Below are 25,900 nucleotides of genomic sequence, written 5' to 3'. Positions count from 1 at the left end.
TTTTCTTTTTTTAAGAAAATCCGAGGTGACTTTTTTTGTGGCCCCGCCCCCTCCCTCTGTAAGGACCCCCCTCCATAAGGACCGATTTTTGTCAACATTTTCAAGGTCGCTAGAGAGGGGTTCCACTGTACTATGACCAAGTCGAAATTTCGGATAGGACACAATAACAATTCGGTCCCTTCAATTTCGTCTTATCCGGATTTGCCTGTAATCCTTTTACCCACTGCGTATTTAACACAGTGGCTGTCTAAAACACAAAACAACTGTACAGCCTATTAATTGGACATGGAGATAAAGTTTAAAACTGAATGCTTATTAGATTGCAACAAATTGGCTAAATGTGTACATGCTCTCTCTCTCTCTCTGAGGTTCGACCTTAGCAGTAATAGTGACACAGTATTTTTAACAAACAAGCAAGCCAGAGAAAACTCAGGTTACTCACCAGGAGAATAAGGGCGAGGTTAAGAAGCCCTCTGTAGTTTGTGAAACCACTGGACGTGCTGAACAGAGAGTCGGTGTTCTTGTGCACACTATCAAACAGAGAAGAAAAACCCACTGTTCTAAAATACACCTTCAAACAATCAAGAAAGTAATGCTAATTGATCTTATGTGTTAATTGATGAGTCAGTGTCACTCTGTGTTCATAACATAATGTACACCATGAAACAAAGAAGAAAAAGAAAAACACGCCCCGGTCCTAATTAATACACATATATGCATATATGCGTTTAAACTATTAAAAAATAATGCTAATTAATGTGTACACAGGTGAATCTATGCTCTAATGGACACTAGCAAACAGAGAAGAAAAAACAAACAGATCTAAAACATGGTTTGCAACATTATTAAGAAAATAAATCTAATTAAAAGTGCAATCATTTTGTTGACAATCTTCTTTATCAGGGTAAACTCAGTAACTCTGCATGTTGTTGTTAATTAGGCAAAAAAAAAAGAGTCTGTTTACAGTAACATAGGCACACAAAAATAGGGTCGGTAGGTCGGGATTTTTTATTTTTTTTTATTGTATTTTTGTTCTCTCCAAAAAAACATATTTTTAAGTTATTTTGCCAAAAAAACAAGATTTTTTTTTCCTTTTCCCCCCAAATGCCAAAAAAAAGTCTAGGGTCGCGCGAAAAAACTAGGGTCGGTCGGGCTACCGTAAACAGACCTTTTTTTTTTTTTGGCCTTAACAACATGTTAATTTTAACCTCTTTCCATGCAGTAGCTAAAGAACAGAACCATACGTGAAATGCTAATGAGCTTAAATTCTGAATACATACCTAATCCCTACTACTGCGCTTATTCTGAACCACAGTGTGACTGTCAATTTTAGTTAGTGGATCCAATCGGGTCATGATTCTTGTGCAAAATATAATTGTGTATTGATTATAATTCAAAGCGATAATTTTCAATTCAAAAATTTTTTACACCTGCAAATAATTCAAAATAAGGGCAACTGATGTAATGTGTAAATAAATCTTAATTGCTGTCAATACTTTTAATCAGGCTGGCTGTGTGTATAATACATGTACAAGTATATTATGTGTTTATTACAATGTCAACCTCTTTTCACAACTTTGCTTCATATTCTTGCTAAGAAATTGAGTCATTAAAAATTCATGCACAGAGCGCAGTCAGGCTGTTTATTTTTGGTATGTGTCCAAATGGAGGGATTGTCTTATCCTATGTATAAGCCTGGCCAGATCTCAAATGGTGAGTTGCACTATTCACAGGAAAGAGTGTGCAATTAATCCCTATAATTAAATTAACCAGTTAATTAATTAGTAAGTATTACTGATTTTAACAAAGATAGAGACTTTTCCCTGATGGATTTGATGGGATTTTGATTCTTCCAACAAAGCAAATGAACTATATTAGTATATATATATTCTTGCATGAACATTGAACTGGAAAAAAAACCTGAAAAAAACCTGTCCAGTTTTGCTGCCTCACAGGCAATTCACCTTTTCAATAAACAAAATAATAACAAGAACAACAAAAACTCAAATATTATGTGTGTGCGTGTGGGGGATAATTTCCCTTGCGATTGTGACCATAAATACAGATCTAGTTTTTCTTTGTGAAAAAATCTGTGATGTAGGCTTGAACTGGCAAGAGCTGATTTTGAACCTGAAAGGACATATCTTAGTATTGGTACAGACGTACATTGTCTGTATCTCCCCCCTGGAGCCACCGCAGAGCTGTTTCAATGCAAGGTACTGCCGACAGTCCAATGAATTGCGTTTCTATTGGTGTCAGTTACACGCATTTGCCCATCACTTTATTTTACTGCTTGAGTTTCAGTTGACACGCAGAAATCAACTTTTATTCCTGAGTCCAAGCATGCCAGGGTCCAGGCATGTCATCGCGATATACATTTGTTGTTGTTGCAGAAAGCATGTTGAGGTCTTCTGTTTTTGCTTGTTCCCTTATCTGCCACCTGCGCTGCGTAAGCTGAAGTGCAGTTCAGCACTTGATGATGCATGTGGCCGCAGGGGCGCCATACCACGATAATAATTAGTGAATTACGCTTCAGTTAGTGGCACGCAATATAGTGGAAATCCCCTGTATGCGTCCAAGTTCTTTCTTTATTTTTGGTGTTTAACGTCGTTTTCAACCGTTCAAGGTTATATCGCGACGGATGTGTCCAAGTGGAAAGATTCATCACATGTAAAAGCCTGGGTGGATCTGTCATGGTGGATTGGTTTGGTTCTTGGGTTTTAATGTCCCTTCAGCAGATCTGTCATGGTGGATCTGTCATGGGATGCATGATGGTCGACAGGAAGGAAGGAAAATGTCTTTATATAGTGAAAAAAAATTAATTGAATTTCAGCTCTCACCTCCCTCCCATCTCTCTCCCCCTCCCAACCTTGCTTCAATCTTTTCTTCATACACTGAACATTAAATTTTACATTTTTTTTGTTTAATTCAATTTTAAGCAATTTAGCTGTATAAATTATAACTCATTTTACAACCATGCTTTGTTCAAATGCACTGTTGGCCATGCTATTCTCAATCGACGAAGATTGCACATGATCTGGACAAACACGAAACAGCTCAGGATTGTAAAAGGGAAACTGTAATGCACATACCTCATACACTCTTAGTCTTAATATTACAGTTAAGCCAACCATCTTGAACATGAGAGAAACAGGGGTGGGGGATGGGTCTACTAAATATAAAATAAGAAATGACATTAATAAAAATGAATACAAATGTTACAACAACAAAAATTAACGAGAAACAGAACAACTTTATAAATGTGCAATCAGCTCGGAAAAGTTCAAACAAGAAATAAAGCATCTTCAGTAACGCAAAAGAACTCCAAACTACCAGCAACTTACTCAATGTCATTGCTCCCATCCTTGTTCGCCTGACCTTCTTGTGAGTTGGATCGTTTTCTCTTGGGTTTGGGGGCCATCATGTATTCAGGTTCATGCATCCACTGGGGAAGATACTTCTTTTTGACGAAGCGGAAAGGAAACGGGCAGTACTCGTTATCAGCGTGTTTGATCTGCTTCCGCAGTCCAAAACAGACCTGGCACACCTCTACATCACTGTCTGCGAGATCTGAGTTACAGTCCACACAGCTGTAAGCTTGCGCTGCCTGGTGTTCATGAGTCAAACCAGCCAGAGATGATACTGCTGCTGCCCAGTTCTTCCTCACAGTACCAATCTTCTTCTTCTTCACCCGCCCCGTTCTTCTTTTCCTTAGCTGGGAGTTGGAACTGTCTGTAGAAGAGGAGCTTGTTCTTCTTTGTCTGTCCCCTGCAGCCTGGCCCCCGTTCAACACCTGACTGGACAGACCTCTGTTTCCCAGGTTACCGTTTGACAAGTGACCAGCATCTTCTGTCGCTGATGCTCCGGAGCCTGGCTCGTTCTGTGAGAAAGTATCTGCAGTCATGTGTGATGACCGTGGTACACTGCTGCAGCGACGTCTTCGAACACCGTTCACTGCTGACCCCTCGGCATCCGCACAGACCATTGTGAAAAAGAGCGTGCAGCACAAGTAAAAAACAACAACTTCCCTGCCGCTGTCGAGACGAGAAAGGTAAACAACGAACAGAAGTTTGCGCAACTGCAGCCTAAAATCAATTCGACGTCTTCTTTTGTATACAGTCGCTAAGCCCTCCTGTTTGCTCGCCGTTCACGGACGGAGTGCCGCGACAGCTTGCCATCAGCGAAAATTTAGATGATCACGCCAAACCCAAGTAGGTCGACCATGACACTGAGGTGCGCGGAGCTATTTTTGGCATCCACGTGCATGGGGCATGTCACGGACACCCAGTCGCCGCGATGTAAACAACACACCGATGCCGATGGTCCAATCGCCGACACGGAAGTGCAGGGTGTGTTTGTACAGTACTTGCATAATTAAAATAATCATCAAGAAACCGAAAATTACTTACGGCTGGTCGGGCATCGAGATTCTGGCCCTCTTTTCGTCTCGAGTAACATGCTCCACTTTAGACACACTGGTTGTGCGCCGCAGACCGCGCCTTGTAGTTGTAGCCATCTTTCACCGGAAGCTGATCAAAGGTCAGGGAGACCGCCTGAGAAAGGATGGGATGTCTTTTTTTCATGACGAACACATTTGCACATTTTGAAAATGCCTTAAAACCGAAATGCTGTTAAATAAGGAGATGGGCTTCCTTCCTAGTGATATATACAGAAATTTCTGTTTGATTTTCTAGTGAGATGCACTCACCTTTAAAAAGAGATAATGAATCTCCCTGAACACATTCGTATTGTGTGTTAAGACGGAAAGAGTAGTTCACAGTCATCATTCTCGTAGTGTATCATGAAAAAGTAAACCGCTCACGACCATACGGCATATCGCTCACGACCATACGGCAGGTAAGTTCTCAGGGTGACCATAGACCAAATAGCCAATGGTCTATGGGCTCACATATCTGTTAGCAGACGTGGGTATACTGTTATCAACGTGCGACCAGGACGTACACATCTGGTTAAAGTTTATTCCTGCAAAGCCCTTTTCAATTTTATGTGATTGAAAAACTATACAAGACAAACAGGATTACGATACTTAGTAAGTTAGTATTTGATTCATTTTGTCTTTTCTCTAGCAGTCTTTTCTTCCGAAGCCTTACCTGAATATTTAAGTAAAACGAAAAGAATACCTTTTTCTCAGGGTAGCACGCACGCGAACACGCACGCATGCAAGCACTCAAAGTCAAAGGGCTAATGTAGGAAACCTTATATCTATCCATGTGTATTGAATACAAATACTACCAGCTGCACCACAGAAAAAAAATGTGATTTCAAAAATGGGCATGAAAATGAGCAAGAGCAAGAACAATAACAGCAGCAACAAAAACAATTAAAGCAAATCTGTTACTGCATTCATTCCCCAGGAATTTCCCGTCCCCAATTTCTCCGCTATGAAATTTGAAAAGTAAAGCATTCGAGGAAAGCTAGGAAGGATCTTGAGCATTTCTTGGTGAACTCTCGCTACTAGGAAGGCGATGATTTTGCGTGAGTATTCCTGTTAATGTGCTCGCTATGCGAGGAAATATGGCAGCTATTCACATGCAACAGCAAATCCTGGCATTTGCTGTTCTGACGCGTCGACGTGACTCTTTATCAGCCAATCGTGTTTAATGTTAGTTTGAATTCTTGCCTGACTAGCACAAAATAGTATCATACGCCCTCCCTGTCTTGCACAGTAAGCGGCTAATCCCAAGCATTTCTTGTCCCTGTGAAAACTGGTGTCTGTCCCCTGTTTCTTTCATGTGAGAATGGCTTGCGGCTAGCCGTTCGCGGAGCTAGGATGCAAGAGTTTATATGAAATGGTTTGATGGCTAGCTACACCAGAATCAAGCACCATTGGTTGATACCGAAAAGGTCGTCTGCACTGGTCATTAAACAGCCATGCACAGCCAATCGAATTAACAGCTGCGCGACCGCCATTTTTTCTCACATAGCGAGCAAGGCCAAGGCATCCTCGCCTTCGCTTGCCAAATCCTAGCCTCCCTCTCAGTGAGAATGGCCCAAGAAACGGTACTTCCTCTCTTCACTCACCAATTCTCTGTGAAGCAGTGGACTGGTTTAGGGTTTGCTAAAGTAAATGCCTAATTTAGTCATTAAAAAGCTCAGTATTCTTCACGTGTCAAAACAAGGAATGTTTTTGACTGGCTTAACTTAACAAAATGGTACAACTACAAGGTTATAAGGGATCTGTAATATCATTACCAGGGTTCATACGACATTTTTGGCTCACGTAAGTGTAGCCTATGCGATCGTAACTTTGTCTGTCTGTGCGTGTGTGTGTGTGTTTGTTTGTGCGTGTGTATGTCTGTGGTAGAAACTTTAACATTTCATCATTTGAAGACGTCACATTATGACGTAAGAGGGTTAGACGTCATGACACGTGAAGGAATTACTGAAAGTCTCGGTCATTGTTATTTTGAGCGGGCCGAGACTAGTTGGCAGTCGTGTCCCTGTAAGTAGGCTACATGCAGACAGACAGATCTAGATCTAGTGTCTCGCTTTCTTGCACAGTGTCACCTATGCTTACTGTGTGTATGTGTGACGGAGTGATTGAGTTTGTGTTACTGTTTGTCGATTTCTTACGTGAGCCTTGAAGGCTTCGCCTCTTGTTCGTATTTTGTTTGTACTGGTAAACATTTGAAAATATGGGAAATGAAATTAGCAACTGCTGGTTGATATTTGACGTCACAGTGATAGATTTTTTTTCTTATGTGTGATGGTAGTAAACTAGTATACACATTTTTACAATATATTCATTTTGACTAGTTGGCGTGACAGAGTACCGGTAACCAGATTTTGTGAGACTGAGAGCCAAGTTTCATACTTGTAAAATATGCCGATTGGAAAATGGATAGCAGGGTCTCATATTATTGTGACAAAATTATAGCGCATGCATTTTGTTCACATTTAATTTTACAAACGATTTAGACTGTAACGCAAACAGTGGCTGTTGAAGTTTTTGGTTATTGTTTTTCTAGTTTTTCAAACCATAAAGTAATCTTGTCACTCAGTGACTGAGTCACTAGCTGCTGTCCTTTTTTCTTCACTTTAATAATAAAATGTATAACTACGTACCTTGTGATGGCTGATGTAACTGAAGGTTGCATATTGAAGGCCATGACTGCATTGGAGGCTTTACTACGTGATGATACACTCTTATGATGCGCCGAGTGATAACACAATGAATAATGATAATGTTCTAATTTTATGAACTTTTTATCACCAAGGGTAATAATACTGTACAGTCAATGATCAAGCTAGGTCAGTGAACCTAGTGCTTATTGCTATCTGCCTGATTCAAAGTATAACATTTTACACTGATACCGGCAATGTGAGTCCACTACGGTAAGACATTAACTTGATTAGGAGGACACCTCCGTTAAAAGACACTTGCTGTCATCCCTTTGTCTTCAGTGAAACCCGGGCCATTTTAAGACCTCCAAAAATCGGAGAAAATCAGGTCTTAAAAGTTAAAGGCACAGTGCAGCTCACAGCTTTCGTTTTGCGTTTTTGTTGCAGCTGAGTGCATTTACAGTTCAAAAATCCTCCTATGGTAGTAAAACAAACCCAAAACTACCCAACGACGACATCTGTGAAGCTCGACAGTTTCTTGTTCACGCGAGTGCATAAATTAACCTAGTTATTACGTTGGTGTTTGGTCGGAGTTCGATTCAAACGAGTGATTCCGGCCTCCATTTTGTTTTACACAAACTCATGACGTCTGACATAGTTTGCTAGTGATGTGTCTTTTTGTGCATGATGTGGTGATCTACCTGATCTAAATTTAGATCCAAAAATAGGTCAAGACCAGCCGGGTCCGAGTACGAAATTAATTCGTAAAAAAATCGCAGTTCTTGACTCTTTGGGTGCAAGTCAATGAAACTTGGTAGTTCTTCTAACGGATAGCTGCCTGAGGTATGACTAAAAGCCCCAGGGGCTCCGTGCACCATGGATTTGACAAGTTCAGTACCTTTAAAATGGAGGTAATTTTATTGAGGTTATGGACAGAAAGTCTGAAAAAACAAAGAGGGAGTCTTAAATTGGGGAGTCTTTAAAAGGGGTGTTCCACTGTATTGCAAAAATATACCTGTCATGAAAGGCCACCTGTAATGAAAGGCCACCTGTAATGAAAGGCCACCTGTAATGGAGGTATTTTTTAAGACTAAGGGTGTCCTTTAATCTCAGGTACCACTGTAAAAAGACTTCTAGGTACAGTATTAATTGCTTGTCCATTCATTGTAACTGTAAGTCTTCGTCGTCTGTCTGTATAGTTTTACTGAATTCAGTGAATACATCTTGACATCCAACATTGATTTAGCTACCGCCAAGAATTTTCAAGGCTTTATTGTTGTTGCTAATTTTGTAAAGAGACCTACCGTACTTTCCGGGTCATAAGGCGCGACTTTTTTCCTCGAGTTCGACCCCTGCGTCTTGTCTCTGTATCTGTCTGTTACGCTGCACTTGTAGAACAAGTCATCCAGATGTCTGGCATTGTTGCAGCGGAGTGGGGGGTGCGCAGCTAGTTCTTTATCGTCGTCTGGCTACTGCCAGCGCCGACTTGAAGCTCTCGGTCGATGCCGAGGTTACAGTTTCTTCATCTAATTGGTTCCAGGCGGTGCAGGAAGTGTTTCCTCTCTCAGATATGACAGGGGAACCACCTCTCATGGCAAAAACTGGGTCATTTCCACTCTGTATTCTTCCTTTGATGTGCGGCTTATTTTCATTCTTCGACCGTTTGTTACCGGTATACTTTTTCAATTTTGGTGCGCCCTATCGGCCCCCTGCGCCCAATGGGTGACTGGATTACAATTTTTGTTAAAAAGAAGGGGGTGCGCCTTATGCGCTGTAGCGCCTTGTCACCCGGAAAGTACGGTACAACTATAAAGAGAGATATATATCTCGAAAGTTTTAACTATTACATGTAACTATAACTGCAACTATAAAGATATTATATATATCTGACTATGGCTAGATTAGCTTGTTTCTCACAGTCTTTCTCAAATGAAGGGCCGAATTCAGGTAACTCAGGCTTTATTTTATTTTTACAGTATGTATGAGAGGGGTTCTTTACTGTTTGCAGTATATGAATTGCACTTAACACATTTATTTCTCTTCATACAGTTGGATACATACATGAAAGAGGATGAGTGAGAAGGAGAAAGGACCAATGGAGAAGAGAGGAGTTCCAGACTTAGCAACAGAAGTAGAGGCGACTCCTTCAAAAGACGACGGAGGGGTTTCAGATTCCAACAGGGCTATAACAGAGGCAGATGACACAGATTTGTTAGAAGGAAATGAGAACCAGAACATATTACATCACAGAGATCTGCCAGACACTGGCAGAGAAGCAGAGGAAGAGGCAGCCGCTCATGGGGATTCCCATCAAATCAGCAAGGCAACAGATGTGCAATCATCAGGTCAGAAAGATTTGTCTGAGATCGACAGAAAAGCAAAGGACCTTTCATTAGAAAGTAGAGATTTGTCTGTGGATAGTAGCATTGCCATTGGCAACAGAGATATGGAGAACCAGTCATCAGATGGCAGAAATTCCTTGGAGAAAAATGACCAAGAAAAAATGGAGGAACAGTCTTCAGATGATGCGGAATTTGCCATTTTGGACAGGGACCCAGAAGACATGAAAGAGACTGTTGAACAAGAGACTCTCGACTCAAAAGATGAAGAGCATTCGGACAAGGAAAATGAGTTTTCAATTGTGAACAAAGAGTCGACAGGGGCCTCAGCAGATGACACAGACAGAGACTTGTCTGACCTCGGCCACGATAGATGTGACCATGAGCACATGAACGTGCTAGTTCTACGGCCAGTAGACCTATTTGCTAACGGCGGAAACGTGCAACTAAGTCAAGGTAACTTAATGAAACTGATTAAAAGTAAACTGATTAAATTCAGTGTTTTGCATTGTCTTGCGCATGTTATCTGGTTTTGATTTTGGCTGAGTTGCTGATAATGCTTGATTTGTGTAGTCATGCCTTTTTCTGAGGAGTTGCTAATACTCTAAATTCTTAATTTTGTACACTCAGGCCTTTTTCAATTTTCCAATGTCCATATTTTTCTTTTTTCTCTAGCTCAATTGTAATTTCTGTTACTGTTAGTGATAACATACTCCAAAAAGACCTCTCCTGGACCCCTCTTACCCGATTTAAACGCACATTTAAGTCAAATGTGTTCATGTGTTTTCCTTAGTTATAGTCATACAGTATATTGATGCAGGTCAATTCTGTTGTCTAATTGTGACCATTATTTTAGATGTCTGTGTTCACCTTTTTAATACTATGTACCTGACTTTAATAAAAAAAAGAAAAAAAAAGACCCTTTGTCCACAGCCTTTTATCGTCGGAAAGCTAGGCGCATACAGGAGATACTGAGCGGAGATCCCGTTGACGTGAATGAGCTTCGACAACTGTCCATCAGCCAGGGAGGACTGCTCAACGCCGAGTTCCGACAAAGAGTATGGCCCCTTATCCTGAACGTCAACGTGAACAACATTGCTCCTAAACCTGGTCTGTTATTGCTTTTCTATTATGTTTCTATCTGTCTGAATGTGTGTGAGTCGTGTGAGTGAGTGAGTCGTGTGAGTGAGTCGTGTGAGTGAGTTAGTCGTGTGTGTGCGTGAGTCGTGTGAATGTGTGAGTGAGTGAGTCGTGTGAGTGAGTCGTGTGAGTGAGTCGTGTGTGTGTGTGAGTGGTGTGAGTGAGTGAGTCGTGTGTGTGTGATAGTGAGAGAGAGTGAAAGGGAGAGCAAGAGAGAGCTTGGTATGCTTTTCTGAAATTTGTCAGTTATTATCAAAATGGGTGAAACTTTTTCGCCCCAGGGCGGAAATTGGTCAAATAAGGAATAACTTATTTTAAAAAAAATAATAATTCGCCGGCGATTCGATCCGTATTTCCCCTAACACAGTGACTGGACATCGCTGAGTCTTTGTAAGTTTGTTTCACTGGGCGTGCGAATTATCGGACTACAGTTTGGCATTTATTACCATTGTTTAATGTGCAAATTTGTGTGTTTGAGATACCAGGATAGGTCTACTTTTACCATTAAAAGCCTTAATTTTCGTTTTCTTCCGGGGGGGGGGGGCTTTGCGCCCCTGGGCCCCCTAGCAGGACATTGCCCCTGCACCCCACCAGGGCCTCGGCGGCCCCTGGACCCTGGCCTCATTTTCCTTATTTTTAATTCTGATCAGTTTCACCCATGTATCAATTGAACATTGGATTTTCCTTCTTTGAGCCATGTGAGGTCAGAGTCCCACAAAAACTCGCTAGTCCAGACTTCAAAAGAGGCGGCAGGCCCTGTTAGTACTGCGTTGGAGTATAAGAAATAAAATGAATTCTAACTAAAATCGATCGATACATAAATAATATTTGTATTTTGTACCAAAATAGGACATTATACACAGATCACTGCAGTCATTGTATTGTTCACCTTGACTGCTCGTGCAGTCTTGGAGGAACACTATCTCAATCTGTGTACAAATATTTTATTTTGGTCAAAAATACAAATAACTATAATGCAGGCAGTTCAATGTGTTAATCTTTGTGCAATGTGTGTGACGAGCAAAATGAAAAATGCCTCTTTGATTCCACAATAAAACAATTGATTTGTATTGTATTTTTATGTATTGAAGACTGCAATGATGCCTTGTTTGTTTTACAGATGAAGAGGTTCTGAAAGGTCACAAGGATTACAGTCAGGTTGTGATGGACGTCAACAGATCTATCAAAAGGTTTCCCCCTGGTCAGTATCTTCACCATTGTCCTCCTTCTCCCCGTCCTTTCCTTCTTTAGGATCCAGTCAAACCTTTTTATCTTTAAAGTTTAAGCACCACCCAAAGGACCGACCAAAATGTTTGTACGAGGTTTTGCAAAAAAGGTCACGATCCCACAACCAATACAAACTCGTTGGAGTTCTTTTCACAATTCGTCTATTGAGTGGGAATCGTTTCTTATTCTCCCCCTCACAGGGTGTTTGTTTGAAAACCTTGTCCCCGAATGTTCACGCTGAAAATGCAGAATGCAAGCTGTCACTGACTGTATCTATGGGTGATTTTTTCAGGAATGGAGGAGAACCACAGGCTATCTCTCCAGGACAAACTTGTGAATGTCATCATGCGAGTGTTGGTCAGGCATCCAGAACTACATTACTATCAGGTACAGTGAAAAAAAGGACCAGCAAAATGTGTCTATGCATCGCAGGTGTCCTTTCATGGCAGATACATTTTTAGTCAAGTTGATAGAGAAAAGAACAAGAAAGTGTCCTTTATTGGGAGTTGATCTCTTTGCAAAGGGGTCTCAGATTGCAGGTACATGTACCACTGTATGCTGATGCATAAACCATTTATCCTGGACCGCCAACTAGCTCTCTCTCCGCTCTTTCTCTTTATTACGAGGTAGCGGCCTCTCGCATTTAGGAACCTACGCTTACATGGCCTTTCATAAATCAGGGGGATGTCATATCCGGTGTCGATTGTACAGACATGGGACTGGTCCGAATTTTATCGGAATTCCGATATTTTCCTTAGCTTGCAGACCATTCTTGAGATCGATGCAAATTCGTTGAGAAAAAAAAAGGGGGGGGGGTGTGCTATGAACCGTTCAGCTGAAGCTGTCTGCATCTGAAGTCAGTGCATTCGCACCCCAGGACTCGCGTGAACCCATAGCAGTATCATGGGTCGCGTTTGATTGGCTGTCGATCTCCGACGATTATCGCCTAGGCTTAATTATTCACCGATGGCGGTTTGCGGGTTGTTTTGATTGGCTGCCGATCTCCAAACGCCGAAGGTGAAAAATGTAGCATCATGGCGTCTGGATTCCGTATTGTTTTGTCGGCTGTGGAAGCTCTTACGATCGACGACCAAAGTGTGAAAAACAAGTGGAAAGCCAACTGGCTGTCAGAAGAAGTGACTGTCATTATCAACAAGAAAGGCGCCAGCTCATTGGCGACAGTATTGCCAAGATATCCATTCCCGGTCCGGCCGTGTGCACGTGGTGCGACAACGGCCACTGCGTGGTGAAATACGGACTTGGTGGAAAAAATGAGTTGGTTCTGAAAGTTTTCAAGTAAGTTTTGTGTGTGTGTGTCATTGTTATAAATTACACTTTTGTTTAAAATGCTAAAACATATTATTCTTGTGGTTTTTATGGCTTTTTAAAAAGGCATGATCTAATTTTTTGCTATCAGGAGAGGCCCCAAAATGGCCTTGATAATTCTAACATTCATTTTCCGTCAGGGGGGCAAGGCCCCCCTGAACCCCCTACCGGGGCGTTGCCCCTGGACCCCGGCTTAGTTTCCTACTTTTGGAACATTTGCTGGTCTCATGTCTGATTGTAAACATGGACGAAGTTGCCGAGGTAAGTTCTGAAAATGCTAAAATAAACTCAGCTAAAGTGCATATGGAACATGTTTTTCGATGAGTTTTGTAAAGTTTAGTTTGGAGTTTTGGAAAATCCAGTTCATTGTCACCTCCCATTGTCACAAATAACTGGAGCGTGCTTTCTTTTCACTGTCTTCGAATCGCTGGCCTTTCAAACCGGACGCTAAGCGCCCCTGAAAGTCGAGCATCGTAACCTCGAAGGGTCACGTGACGTAAGTTGGCGGTCCAGGCTATTTGGTCTATGGGTGGTGTGAATAATAGGGAATGGCATCATGTCAGTTGGACATTTCTGATATTTTACGGGCAAAATCTCAATATTTTGACAATTAAACCTCAGCCGGTCGCACATACTTGTTGATAGTTCTTTGAACAGTGTTTCAGTGAGTGTGAGAGGGTGGACTGGACTTGCAGAAAAATAGTGGTTTGGATAATCACTGAATGATCACATGGTTATGACCGGTCCGTTCAAGCTGAGACAGCAATCTGACATACCAGTGTAACCTGCTATTGAAGGCCTAATTTTATTCTGTTCCAGGGGTTTCATGACATCTGTGTGACGTTCTTATTGGTTGTTGATGAAGACCTGGCATTTGCATTGGTAGAAAAACTCTCGCAGGGTCATTTGAGGTAAGCCTTTCTCCAGTGCACCTTACATGCTACGGCCATGGCGTCTTTTTTTAACTTGGTTACCACCCTTTCAAGGGCAGGTCATTTGAGTAGTTTTTGACACCTAGCATGTGAGACCACAGTAAATGCATTTATGATCATTGGGTAAGTATATTAATCAAATGAAAATTTATTATTGAAATTTTCGAATTTTATTTTTAAATGGGAAATTCTTTAACTAATGAATATTTACCATGGTTTTTACAGAGACTTCATGGCGCGCACCATGGTCAATACACAACTGTTGTTGGAATATGTGCCATGCATTATACGTAGGGCAAACCCCGAGCTCTTGACGTACCTGGAAGGGTTGGTAGACTTTGTCTTTCTGCATAGAAGCCTACTGTGGTTCTTGTGCTTAGGCTGTGTATTGGACTGTCATTGTATGCCTGCATTATTAGTTGTCAGTAATTATTACATGTGCTGATTGTTCTCTTTGCCTGCGCGCGTATAGTATGTTGGTTATGTTTGGTCATAGTATGTTTGTTTATGTTTGGTCGTTATCTTTGCCTGTGCGTGTATTGTATGTTTGGTCGTTTTCTTTGCCTGTGCATGTATAGTTTGTTGGTTATGTTTGGTCGGTTTCTTTGCCTGTGCGTGTATAGTATGCTTGGTCGATGTATGTATTGTAAAGCGCTAAGAGTAGACATTTTTCTAGAATAGCGCTATAAAAGTTTGCATTATTATTATTATATGTTGCGTGGAGTGTTGACAAAAGGAGAGAAGAGAAGAAAAATCTGGTTGTCTGCAAATATTTTTCTTTGTTTAATAGTTATATTTTCTTCATTGTTACTTCTTCTCCTTCTTTATTTCCTCTTCTCCTCCATTTTCTTCTTCTTGGTAGGTGGGTGGTAGTTGGTACGGCAGGTTGGGGTCTGACCTCTGAACCAGTTCTCATTAGATTTTGCTGCTGCCACTTTGGATAGTTTTTTGTGTTCTCAACTTTTGAAGCTTTCAGACTGAGTATGAGAGCAGCTTATTCTTTTTGAATGCATGTAACTTGGGAACGCAGAAGAACACAAAGAAGAATGCATGTAATTTGGGAACGCAGAAGAACACAAAGAAGAATGCATGTAATTTGGGAACGCAGAAGAACACAAAGAAGAATGCATGTAATTTGGGAACGCAGAAGAACACAAAGAAGAATGCATGTAATTTGGGAACGCAGAAGAACACAAAGAAGAATGCATGTAAGAAGAGGACATGTGTATTGCAAAAACTTATTTTCCATTGTTACTATTTTAGATTTAAATTCTTGTTCATTTGGTTCAACTTTGGTATTTATGTTTTCAGTGCAGAGTTGGGGAGTGTCTTCTGCGTCAGTTGGCTACTGACTTGGTTTGGTCACGTTTTGAATGACATCGCTTCGATACTTCGCATCTTTGATTTTTTCATCGCCTGTCATCCCAAAATGCCCGTCTATGTAATGAGCGCAGTGAGTACATATGTGACCCTCCACCATGGAATGAGTCGCATGTCATCTTTGCATGATTTTCATATTTTTACATTTTCCTAAAGAGTTTTTTATGCTCTATCCATTGGTGAAAACCGTTTTAGAAAAGAGCAAAAACTTTTTGAGTTATAAGCCTGTGACTAAGGTGACCCTCACACATCCAGAACTCAGGTCTTCATCTTCTTCTGCGTTCGTGGGCTGAAACTCCCACGTACACTCGTGTTTTTTGCACGAGTGGAATTTTACGTGAATGACCGTGGACTGATGATTATCAGAATGGACCCTCACACTGTTACCAGACACCTCCCGGACTTATATTTATTAAGCCTAGCGCAGAACCGCGCGAGGTGACATGCAACTTATTACGTGGTGGAGGGTCACATATGAGATGAGGTACCACCCACTCTTTCAGTGTGCCATGCTGACCAGCTCATATATTCTTCTTTTTACATTTAGTCAAGTTTTGACTAAATGTTTTAACATAGAGGGGGAATCGAGACGAGGGTCGTGGTATAGGTGTGTCTGTCTGTCTGTCTGTCTGTGCGTGTGTGTGTGTGTAGAGTGATTCAGACTAAACTACTGGACCGATCTTTATGAAATTTGACATGAGAGTTCCTGGGAATGATATCCCCGGACGTTTTTTTCATTTGTTCAATAAATACCTTTGATGACGTCATATCCGGCTTTTTGTAAAAGTCACACCCTCATTTTTCAATCAAATTGATTGAAATTTTGGCAAAGCTATCTTCGACGAAGGCCGGACTTTGGTATTGCATTTCAACTTGGTGGCTTAAAAAATAATTAATGAGTTTGGTCATTAAAAATCGGAAACTTGTAATGAACATTATTTTTTTATTAATCGATCCAAAAACAATTTCATCTTATTCTTCGTCATTTTCTGATTCCAAAAACTTATACATATGTTATATTTGGATTACAAGCCCTGAAAATTAAAAATATGAAAATTATGATTAAAAATAATTTTCCGAAATCGATTTAAAAACAATTTCATCTTATTCCTTGTCGGTCCCTGATTCCAAAAACATATAGATATATGTTTGGATTAAAAATAAACTCAGTAAGCTAAAAAGAATAGACATACAGAAAAGCGTGTTATCCTGCTCAGCACGACTACTACCACACTATTCTGCATGGCTTGTCGATTTCACTGCCTTTGCCACGAGCGGTGGACTGACGAAACTACCAGTATGTGGTCTTGGTGAAAAAAGCAGTGCGCTCAGTTTCATTCTGTGAGTTCGACAGCTTGACTAAATGTTATTATTTCGCCTTACGCGACTTTTTATTTTATTTCATGGCCTGAAACCTCGTTCACTCAAGTGTTTTTTACGTGATTGACCGTTTTTACCCCGCCATTTAGGCAGCCATACGTTGCTTTCGGGGGATGCATGCTTGGTATTTTTGTGTTTCCAGGATCTTTTTTGTGCGCACTTGGTCTTGTGCTTGGGGGTACACACGGAGGGGGTTGAGGCATTAGGCCAAAAAAAAAAATTGTCCGTTTCTGGTAACATGGCTAAAAAAAAATAGGGTAGGTAGGTAGGCAGGGATTTTTTTTTTTCTTTTTTTTTCCCCCAAATGTAGACCAATAAAACTAACTTTAAAAATCGCGCAAAGAGACTGGATTCACTATACATAGAGACAAGACACTCAACACATTTACAAATCTGTGACAAAGACTGAAAGAGTATGACATGTTTTTCTTTGTTTACCTGGTCTGATATTTCCATGATGAAACAGAAAAGAAGACTTGAGACATCTTACATCTTGAGCTTGGACAAATGGGAAAATTTTGAGTTTGGAAAAAAAAAGTTTAGGGTCGGCGCCGAAATTTAGGGTCGGTCGGGTGACCAGAAGCAGACAATTTTTTTTTTTTGCCTTAGCAGGTCTGCATATAAGTTGACCTGGGAGATCGGAAAAATCTCCACCCTTAGCCCACCAGGCGCCGCCGGGATTTGAACATGGGACCTTCCGCACAGGAGGCCGGCGTCTTATTCACTAGGCCATTGCGCCTGTTGATGTGGCCGATAAGGCACTGCCCACTTTTTCAGTGTGCCATGCTAACCACCTCATATAAAGACACACTCAGGTCTGACCAGAAAGTGATAAGGCCATCCCTCCACTTGGTCACATACCAAAATTGAACAGCCAGTGCTTACCAATCCATGTGCTATCAGATATTTCTGACAGAACACAGCTTGGCTCTGTGTGTATGCCCTGAGTGCATGATGTAGACTAGTTTTACATTTCAAAGATGATGAAGATAAGAGAACAAAATATGTGATTTTAATTCTTGCAGGTGAGAAAGAATATTTGTATTTAAAGCGAGATATACGGTGTTTGTTCTAATGTTTTATCTTTATCTGTTTTCGCCCTTTGCCTCCCCAACATGGGAAGTAACTGTCAATTTTATACTTGAAAGAATCGCATAGCAAAGTGACCACAGTGAGTTTTTCCAAATTATAAAACGTTCAAATCTCGCAGGAAGTCGGTAGAAACGGAAACGGATATCATAGATAGCATGTTGTATGGCGGTGTATAGATAGCATGTTGTATGGCGGTGTTTCCGGGAAAAGGGGGTTCCACTGTACATACAGTCACGGATTGCAACTCCAGCAACTCAAGAAGAATGGTAGGTAATTGGAACGTTTGTTATTGACTTCTTCTTCTTCTGCGTTTGTGGGCTGAAACTCCCACGTACACGTGTTTTTTGCACGAGTGGAATTTTACGTGTATGACCGTTTTTTACCCCGCCATTTAGGCAGCCATACGCCGTTTTCGGAGGAAGCATGCTGGGTATTTTTGTGTTTCTATAACCCACTGAACTCTGACATGGATTACAGGATCTTTTTCGTGCGCACTTGGTCTTGTGCTTGCGTGTACACACGGGGGGTGTTTGGACACCGAGGAGAGTCTGCACACAAAGTTGACTCTGAGAAATAAATCTCTCGCCGAACATGGGGACGAACTCACGCTGACAGCAGCCAACGGGATACAAATCCAGCGCGCTACCGACTGAGCTACATCCCCGCCCGTTTGTTATTGACAAAACCAAACCTTTTGTCAGTAATAAACGTTCCGATTATCTGCCATTTTTGTTGTTGGATTGTGAGTTTTAGAACGTTGGCAGTCTTCCTGTGTTTGGATCAGTGCAGAATGTGTGTGCAGATTATACTGCACAGGAAGAGGGAGATCTTCGCCACGATACAAGAGATGGCCTCGCAGTTTAAACTGCTGTCCAAAGTCTCGGACACCCTGCCCTTTGAGCACCTGCTGAGCTACGCCGGTGACCTCTACCTCCAGTATCCTCCCTCTACTCTGGCCGAGGAGGCGCTCGAACGATTTACAAGGTTAGTTGGCATTTAAGCCTGTCATTAATTGGGCAAAGTTGACTACGCGAAGCTGGCTGCACGGAGCTTTAGCACTGAGTTTTCGGTCCGTTGGCTCAATTAACACTTTCTACCCCACCTATGTTGACCAAGTTTTTTGTAGCCGAGACCAGCTGTGCTGCAGCTGGTCACTCAGAGTTGTAGTAACTGTGTAGAAACTGTATCAACACGCTGAAATGCAGGCGATAGATCAACGTTACAGGAAGCGACTGAAGCTAACAGTCTGAGCGGATATATCCGTACCTGGTCAGATAGAGCCATATGAGTGGGTATGTATATACCCGTACCTGGGAGACAATCAATTAAAGCCTGTCCTTAATTAAGAACAGTCCAACCTGCCCTGGCAACCACCTCTCCATAAAGATCCCCTGCCCACAACCAAGACCTCAAAGAATCCACTACGAGGGTGTTTTCCTCAATATAGAAATAGAAGATTAGTCCTTCAACAACTACCAGGGACCGGCACGGTTGGCCTAGTGGTAAGGCGTCCGCCCCGTGATCGGGAGGTCGTGGGTTCGAACCCCGGCCGGGTCATACCTAAGACTTTAAAATTGGCAATCGTGTGGCTGCTCCGCCTGGCGTCTGGCATTATGGGGTTAGTGCTAGGACTGGTTGGTCCGGTGTCAGAATAATGTGACTGGGTGAGACACGAAGCCTGTGCTGCGACTTCTGTCTTGTGTGTGGCGCACGTTATATGTCAAAGCAGCACCGCCCTGATATGGCCCTTCGTGGTCGGCTGGGCGTTAAGCAAAATAAAAATTTTTTTAAAAAATAAAAAAAAACTACCAGTACCTGAATTTTGTTTGGTCCCTTGGGTGGTCGTTATGGGCAGGTTCCACCGTACCTTTCAACTTCTTTTAGCACATAACCAGCTAATGTCCCCATTAGGATAAGAGGTCTGTGAGGATTTAAAGAAAATGTTTCAGTTTGAAGTACCTTTCATAGCATGGGGCAACCATTTTTATTTTGTCCAAAATAACAAAGAAATTTCACATTCTGGGGTAATTTTGAATGGTGTGATGAAAAAAAATGAACAGTTTTTGCAATAAAAAAGACACTGAATTTTTATGATATTTTTCGAAAACAAAATGTGAGCCTATTTTGGGAAGAATTCTCAAAAAACGGGTTGTCACCTCAATAAGCATTTTATTTATATAAAACTAAAGGGAAGTCCTGATACAAATTATTGAAAAGAGCTTTCTGGTCAACACTGTAAAATGTCTGTTGAATTTTTGATGGTACCGATGTTTTGAAACATTTATCTGCAGTACCTTCACTCTGGGGTAACTAATGCTACCATACAACACTTGATACAATCTATGGTCAGTAAGAGGTGTAGATGATGTGCCGTAAACTAATGCTACCATACAACACTTGATACAATTCATGGTCAGTACGAGGTGTAGATGATGTGCAGTAAACTAATGCTATCATACAACACTTGATACAATTCATAGTCAGTAATAGGTGTAGATGATGTGCAGTAAACTAATGCTACCATACAACACTTGATACAATTCATAGTCAGTAATAGGTGTAGATGATGTGCAGTAAACTAATGCTACCATACAACACTTGATACAATCTATGGTCAGTACGAGGTGTAGATGATGTGCAGTAATCTAATGCTACCATACAACACTTGATACAATCTATGGTCAGTACGAGGGGTAGATAATGTGCAGTAATCTAATGCTACCATACAACACTTGATACAATTCATAGTCAGTAATAGGTGTAGATGATGTGCAGTAAACTAATGCTACCATACAACACTTGATACAACCTATGGTCAGTACGAGGGGTAGATGATGTGCAGTTAACTAATGCTACCATACAACACTTGATACAATTTATGGTCAGTACGAGGGGTAGATGATGTTCAGTTAACTAATGCTACCATACAACACTTGATACAATCTATGGTCAGTACGAGGGGTAGATGATGTGCAGTTAACTAATGCTACCATACAACACTTGATACAATCTATGGTCAGTACGAGGGGTAGATGATGTGCAGTTAACTAATGCTACCATACAACACTTGATACAATCTATGGTCAGTACGAGTGGTAGATGATGTGCAGTTAACTAATGCTACCATACAACACTTGATACAATCTATGGTCAGTACGAGGGGTAGATGATGTTCAGTAACTTCAGTTGAGCTCAAGTAGATTTCCATTTTTTTTTTATACATGATTTCTGTTTAATTGTTCCACTTCCTTTATCAGGAAAAGAATTCCCATGATTAAGCATAGAGAGTACTGTTTGTTCCTAAAGTTTGGTAGTTGGTACTCAAGCAAACACACAGAAGGCAGTTTGAATTGCAGGGGTCAAGAGAAGGCCGCAGAACACAGGGCCAAGATGGTGGCGCGACTAAAGGAGAGAAAGCTGCCGGACGGCAATATGACCTTCACGAAGGTTACCTGTTGGATGCTTGGAGCAGTGGTCAGTGTGGCGGCCTATGCGCTATATACCGGGATGGAATTGGACTGGAATTCTTGGATACCGCATGGATGATGCTTACTGATTTGTGAGCGCTGTGCAGTGTTAATGCTTTGACCGGGGCACAAAGAAATACAGCTGTTGTGTGCATCTCTCGGTGAATGATTGGAGGTCTTAGATACCACATGGATAATATTTACTGATTTGTGAGCGCTGTGCTGTGTTAACGCTTTGACTGGGGCATAAAGAAAGACAGCTGTTGTGTGCATCTCTCGGTGAGTTATTGGAGGTCTTGGATACCACACAGATAATGTTTAGTGAGCAATGTGCAGTTTTCAGGTTGACCAAGGCAAGAAGGGAAGAAACAGCTGATATTTTGTGTGTATCTCTTTGCGTGTTACTGGATCTCTTCGATACCAACCACACGAACAATGGTCTAGTGAGCTGTGTGCAATACTTTCACTCTGAGCAAGGCAAGAAGAGAAAAAGCTGGTGTGCTTCTTACAGCATAGATGTAAGCTGGGTTATTGTTTTAAAGTGTGTGAGGGCTTGATGCAGAGGACTGTGTAAAAATCCCTTTTGTGTGTCATTATGGGTTATGCTTGAAATAGGTGTGCGGGAATGAGCTAAAAAGAAGTTTTTGTCTGTGTGCAAACGATGTGATTGCACACATAAATGCGAAGGTGTATGTCTGTGTGCAAACGATGTGATTGCACACATAAATGCGAAGGTGTATGTCTGTGTGCAAACGATGTGATTGCACACATAAATGCGAAGGTGTATGTCTGTGTGCAAACGATATGATTGCACACATAAATGCGAAGGTGTATGTCTGTATGCAAACGATGTGATTGCACATATAAATGCGAAGGTGTATGTCTGTGTGCTTGCATTCACTGGCCTGTAAAATCGAAAAGTTTATTGAACAAACAGTAGATGTTGTGTAAATCTTTAGTGCAATATGAACTTGCACTAGTGTGCAGAACTGCCCTCCTGTAAATATTCTTATTGTCCAACATACTGTAATCTAGTTTAGGACAGAAGTATTTGCTGGTGATGGCATTAGATTTATGAGGGACAAGTTCCAATGATGCATGCAAATTGGCAAGATATACATATGCTAGATCTATTGCAATATTAACTTATTCATCATTTTCAATATTATTCAATTGTAAATTATACATGTTTTAAATTGAAAATGCACCGACGCTTTATTTCAGGGACTGGTGTATTATAAATGGCAGCCTTGTTACTACTAATTAGGAAGACAAAAAAAGGATTAAAAACAGTAAGCAGTAAAAGCATCAAGATCTGTGGAAACGTGTCATGCAAAGGTGATTTTTGCATGATACACCTCACAAGCAATAGAATGTAATACAAGGTATGTGCAGGATTATAGAGGAAGTGTTTGAAAAAGAGAAAATCGAACTGTGATATTTGCGTAACTATCTGTATCAGATGTTTATAACATTTTAAATTTTAACTCATTGTAATTAAACTTGTTACTTTTAACCCTCTCATTCTGTGTTGAAATCTTTACAGCGACAGTTATGTCACATTAGTATTTGGATTCTTTAAAAAAAAAAATGTATTCCACTCTGGTGTTACTAGAGACGCTATAAAAGAGGTCACACATTCATGCCTACAAGTGAAGCCGTCAAAAACACCTTATAGTTACCTAATTGGAAAAGTGTCATCAGCCATAGTGCAGGCACTCAAAAATTGAACATACTGTAGGTATGTGATACCAGGCTCTCGCTGGTCAAGACCACATTGTCGCCACATTTTCAGTCTTTGGCGACCAAACCTACAATTTCTGGCTTTAATTTCCATGGTAAAGCCCAGTGATCGCGCTAGATATCTTTCACACCGGTATGCCATGAGCTGACCACAATGCTCTCACGACAATCGGTCAACCTGCCAAGGCAACCAGTCAAGGGCAAACAATGACTAAATCAATGTTTATCAATGCCATTGACACACAGACGTTTTCTGTGGAATAAATTTGGGTTATTGCGCCCCCCCCCCCCCCCCCCCCCCATTTCAAAGCGACTGCCGCACAACATGAACACATCAGCCGCTGAGAGAGAGAGAGAGAGAGAATGAGAGAGCGGAGCTGGTGTGCTAACGTGATTTTTCAGTATGATGCATGCCGGCTTTAGCATCCTGCTGTTATTTTGACATCATTTTTGACGTTTTCGTTAACACGACCTTGCGACACCAAGCATCATCTCTCTCTCTCTTAGACCATGGATTCTTTATAAAGGATTTTTTTCTCCACTCTTTATTTTTGCCCCGGTCAAACCAATGACTGAGCACCCATTTTTTTTATCGGTATTGGCGAATCTCGATCGGTAAAATACGTCTGACTGAGCACCCATTTTTGACTCACATGCGAAGCAAAAGTGAGTCTATGTACTCACCCGAGTCGTCCGTCCGTCCGTCCGTCCGGATGTCCGGACGTCCGGACGTCCGGACGTCCGTCCGGACGTCCGTCCGGACGTCCGTCCGTCCGTCCGGAAAACTTTAACGTTGGATATTTCTTGGACACTATTCAGTCTATCAGTACCAAATTTGGCAAGATGGTGTATGATGACAAGGCCCCAAAAAACATACATAGCATCTTGACCTTGCTTCAAGGTCAAGGTCGCAGGGGCCATAAATGTTGCCTAAAAAACAGCTATTTTTCACATTTTTCACATTTTCTCTGAAGTTTTTGAGATTGAATACCTCACCTATATATGATATATAGGGCAAAGTAAGCCCCATCTTTTGATACCAGTTTGGTTTACCTTGCTTCAAGGTCAAGGTCACAGGAGCTCTTCAAAGTTGGATTGTATACATATTTTGAAGTGACCTTGACCCTGAACTATTGTTTCAAACTTAAAAATTATGTGGGGCACATGTTATGCTTTCATCATGAGACACATTTGGTCACATATGATCAAGGTCAAGGTCACTTTGACCCTTATGAAATGTGACCAAAATAAGGTAGTGAACCACTAAAAGTGACCATATCTCATGGTAGAAAGAGCCAATAAGCACCATTGTACTTCCTATGTCTTGAATTAACAGCTTTGTGTTGCATGACCTTGGATGACCTTGACCTTGGGTCAATGTCACATGTATTTTGGTAGGAAAAATGTGTAAAGCAGTTCTTAGTGTATGATGTCATTGCTAGGTTTAGGTCAAGCATGTGAGTCGTATGGGCTTTGCCCTTCTTGTTTTTATCGGTATTGGCGAATCTCGATCGGTAAAATACCGGAGACTAGCGGTAAACGCGATCCCTGTACCGTCATCTGTATGATTGTCATCTACAGGCATGGGAATTGTCCGTGAAATTGCGGATTTCCACAAAAAGGAAATAACGTTTCAGCGAAAATACAAATTGTCCGCGGCAAAAAAAAAAGTAAATTAAATGATATGTATACTATTGTCTCTCTAGCCATTATTTGCTTACACGAGAACTATCAAAACATTGGTCTAAAATGCTAAAATTCGTTTTCCTTCCTGGTCCCCCCAACGGAGCTCTGCCCCTGTACCCCACCGGAGCCTGTGCGGCCCCTGGACCTCGGCCTATTTTCTGGGTTTTTGCTATTTTGGAATTCCCATGCCTGCATCTAACCTGATGAAGGCAAAATTTCATTTGTTTTGCTTATTTTCCTTTTAATATTTCGATTTTAATGTGGCACCCTTGAATTGTATTAAACATGATATGAGTGTGGATGTGTATGCTTTTATCTCTTCCATTAACTATTTGGAAATATCAGTCACAGAAATAATGTTAGCCAGTAAGTACTGAACATCCCTTGAGTGACTTTTGTTTTTAATTTAGGCGTAGCTTTGCTTATCTCCTTTTTTTAATTTTTTAAATTTTTATTCTTTTTATTTTATTTTTGTGGAGTTTGTTTTGTTTACATGTATATGCTGTACCTATCTCCTTTTACGATAAGACACATAAAGCAAACATGAGGCCAGTTTTATCTTGACAAGTTGTAGGCAGTGAATCCGATTCTTTCTTTCACTTGATCAATTGTTTGTTTCTGACAACCATTCCTTCCTGTACCCTGTTGAATATTCTTGTCATGGAATTGCAATACAAACTCACATTAAACAAATTTGTAATCTTGCATTGTGTTTACTTTGTGTAGATCTGTATCGTGTAGTTCCTTGGAAGTGTGTGTGTGTGTTCACTGGCATGTACAATCGAAGCTTGCTTGTTTCAAATAACAGCAACATACAGAGTAAACAGGGAGTGACTGCATGCGAGATGATAAACTAAGAGTAATGCCTAATATACTGGACTCGCAACGAAATATACAAACAAATGACAATGAACAACGTTTTGACCTAAAGGTCTTCAACAGGTTAAAAACAATGAAAACAACAATACAAATATCAGAACGACTTATCCGAGAAGATGGCGATGATGTCCTCCAAGCGCAAAAAGATCCTTGCGCTTGGAGGACATCATCGCCATCTTCTCGGATAAGTCGTTTTGATATTTGTATTGTTGTTTTCATTTTGTTT

General features: G+C 41.1%; 2 protein-coding genes across 4 annotated transcripts in view; one reads left to right on the top strand and one right to left on the bottom strand.

Moving 5' to 3' along the window:
- LOC138962618 (diacylglycerol O-acyltransferase 1-like) overlaps positions 1 to 4,529 on the bottom strand; it is a 34,007-nt gene extending 29,478 nt beyond the window's left edge. The window contains exons 1-2 of one of the 2 annotated variants that reach the window (XM_070334515.1): positions 4,410 to 4,529; positions 443 to 530 (exon numbers count right to left, since the gene is read on the bottom strand). In XM_070334515.1, coding sequence (XP_070190616.1) covers positions 443 to 530; positions 4,410 to 4,516 — 195 coding nt within the window. In that variant the 5' untranslated portion in view covers positions 4,517 to 4,529. Of the gene's footprint in view, positions 1 to 442; positions 531 to 3,344; positions 4,141 to 4,409 lie in introns of those variants that run through there. The other variant, XM_070334505.1, reaches the window with a different exon arrangement.
- An 80-nt stretch (positions 4,530 to 4,609) lies between these two features.
- LOC138962628 (TBC1 domain family member 20-like) lies at positions 4,610 to 25,500 on the top strand. Of its 2 annotated transcripts, XR_011454568.1 has the most exons (11): positions 4,610 to 4,857; positions 9,133 to 9,878; positions 10,356 to 10,532; positions 11,683 to 11,763; positions 12,082 to 12,176; positions 13,935 to 14,026; positions 14,273 to 14,374; positions 15,359 to 15,500; positions 18,702 to 18,883; positions 21,256 to 22,053; positions 22,242 to 25,500. XR_011454568.1 is itself a non-coding variant. In XM_070334528.1 (10 exons), exons 2-10 carry the CDS (start codon positions 9,155 to 9,157, stop codon positions 21,443 to 21,445), a joined length of 1,785 nt encoding a protein of 594 aa, XP_070190629.1. In that variant the 5' UTR covers positions 4,610 to 4,857; positions 9,133 to 9,154; the 3' UTR covers positions 21,446 to 25,500. The 2 variants fall into 2 exon arrangements, 1 of the variants encoding a protein (XP_070190629.1); XM_070334528.1 differs by having other exon boundaries at positions 21,256 to 25,500.
- The last annotated feature ends 400 nt before the right edge of the window (positions 25,501 to 25,900 follow it).

The sequence above is a fragment of the Littorina saxatilis genome, linkage group LG1 (genome assembly GCF_037325665.1).
Source record: "Littorina saxatilis isolate snail1 linkage group LG1, US_GU_Lsax_2.0, whole genome shotgun sequence".
Classification (NCBI taxonomy): Eukaryota; Metazoa; Mollusca; class Gastropoda; order Littorinimorpha; family Littorinidae; genus Littorina; species Littorina saxatilis.
This window is presented reverse-complemented; position numbering and strand designations above follow the sequence as displayed.

Excerpts from the sequence above, each read along its gene's own strand:
- LOC138962628 (XM_070334528.1), top strand. The coding sequence starts at position 9,155 with ATGAGTGAGAAGGAGAAAGGACCAATGGAGAAGAGAGGAGTTCCAGAC. Across the intron at positions 10,533-11,682 it reads CAACATTGCTCCTAAACCTG|ATGAAGAGGTTCTGAAAGGT; the intron begins GTCTGTTATTGC and ends TTTGTTTTACAG. Across the intron at positions 15,501-18,701 it reads CCGTCTATGTAATGAGCGCA|ATTATACTGCACAGGAAGAG; the intron begins GTGAGTACATAT and ends ATGTGTGTGCAG.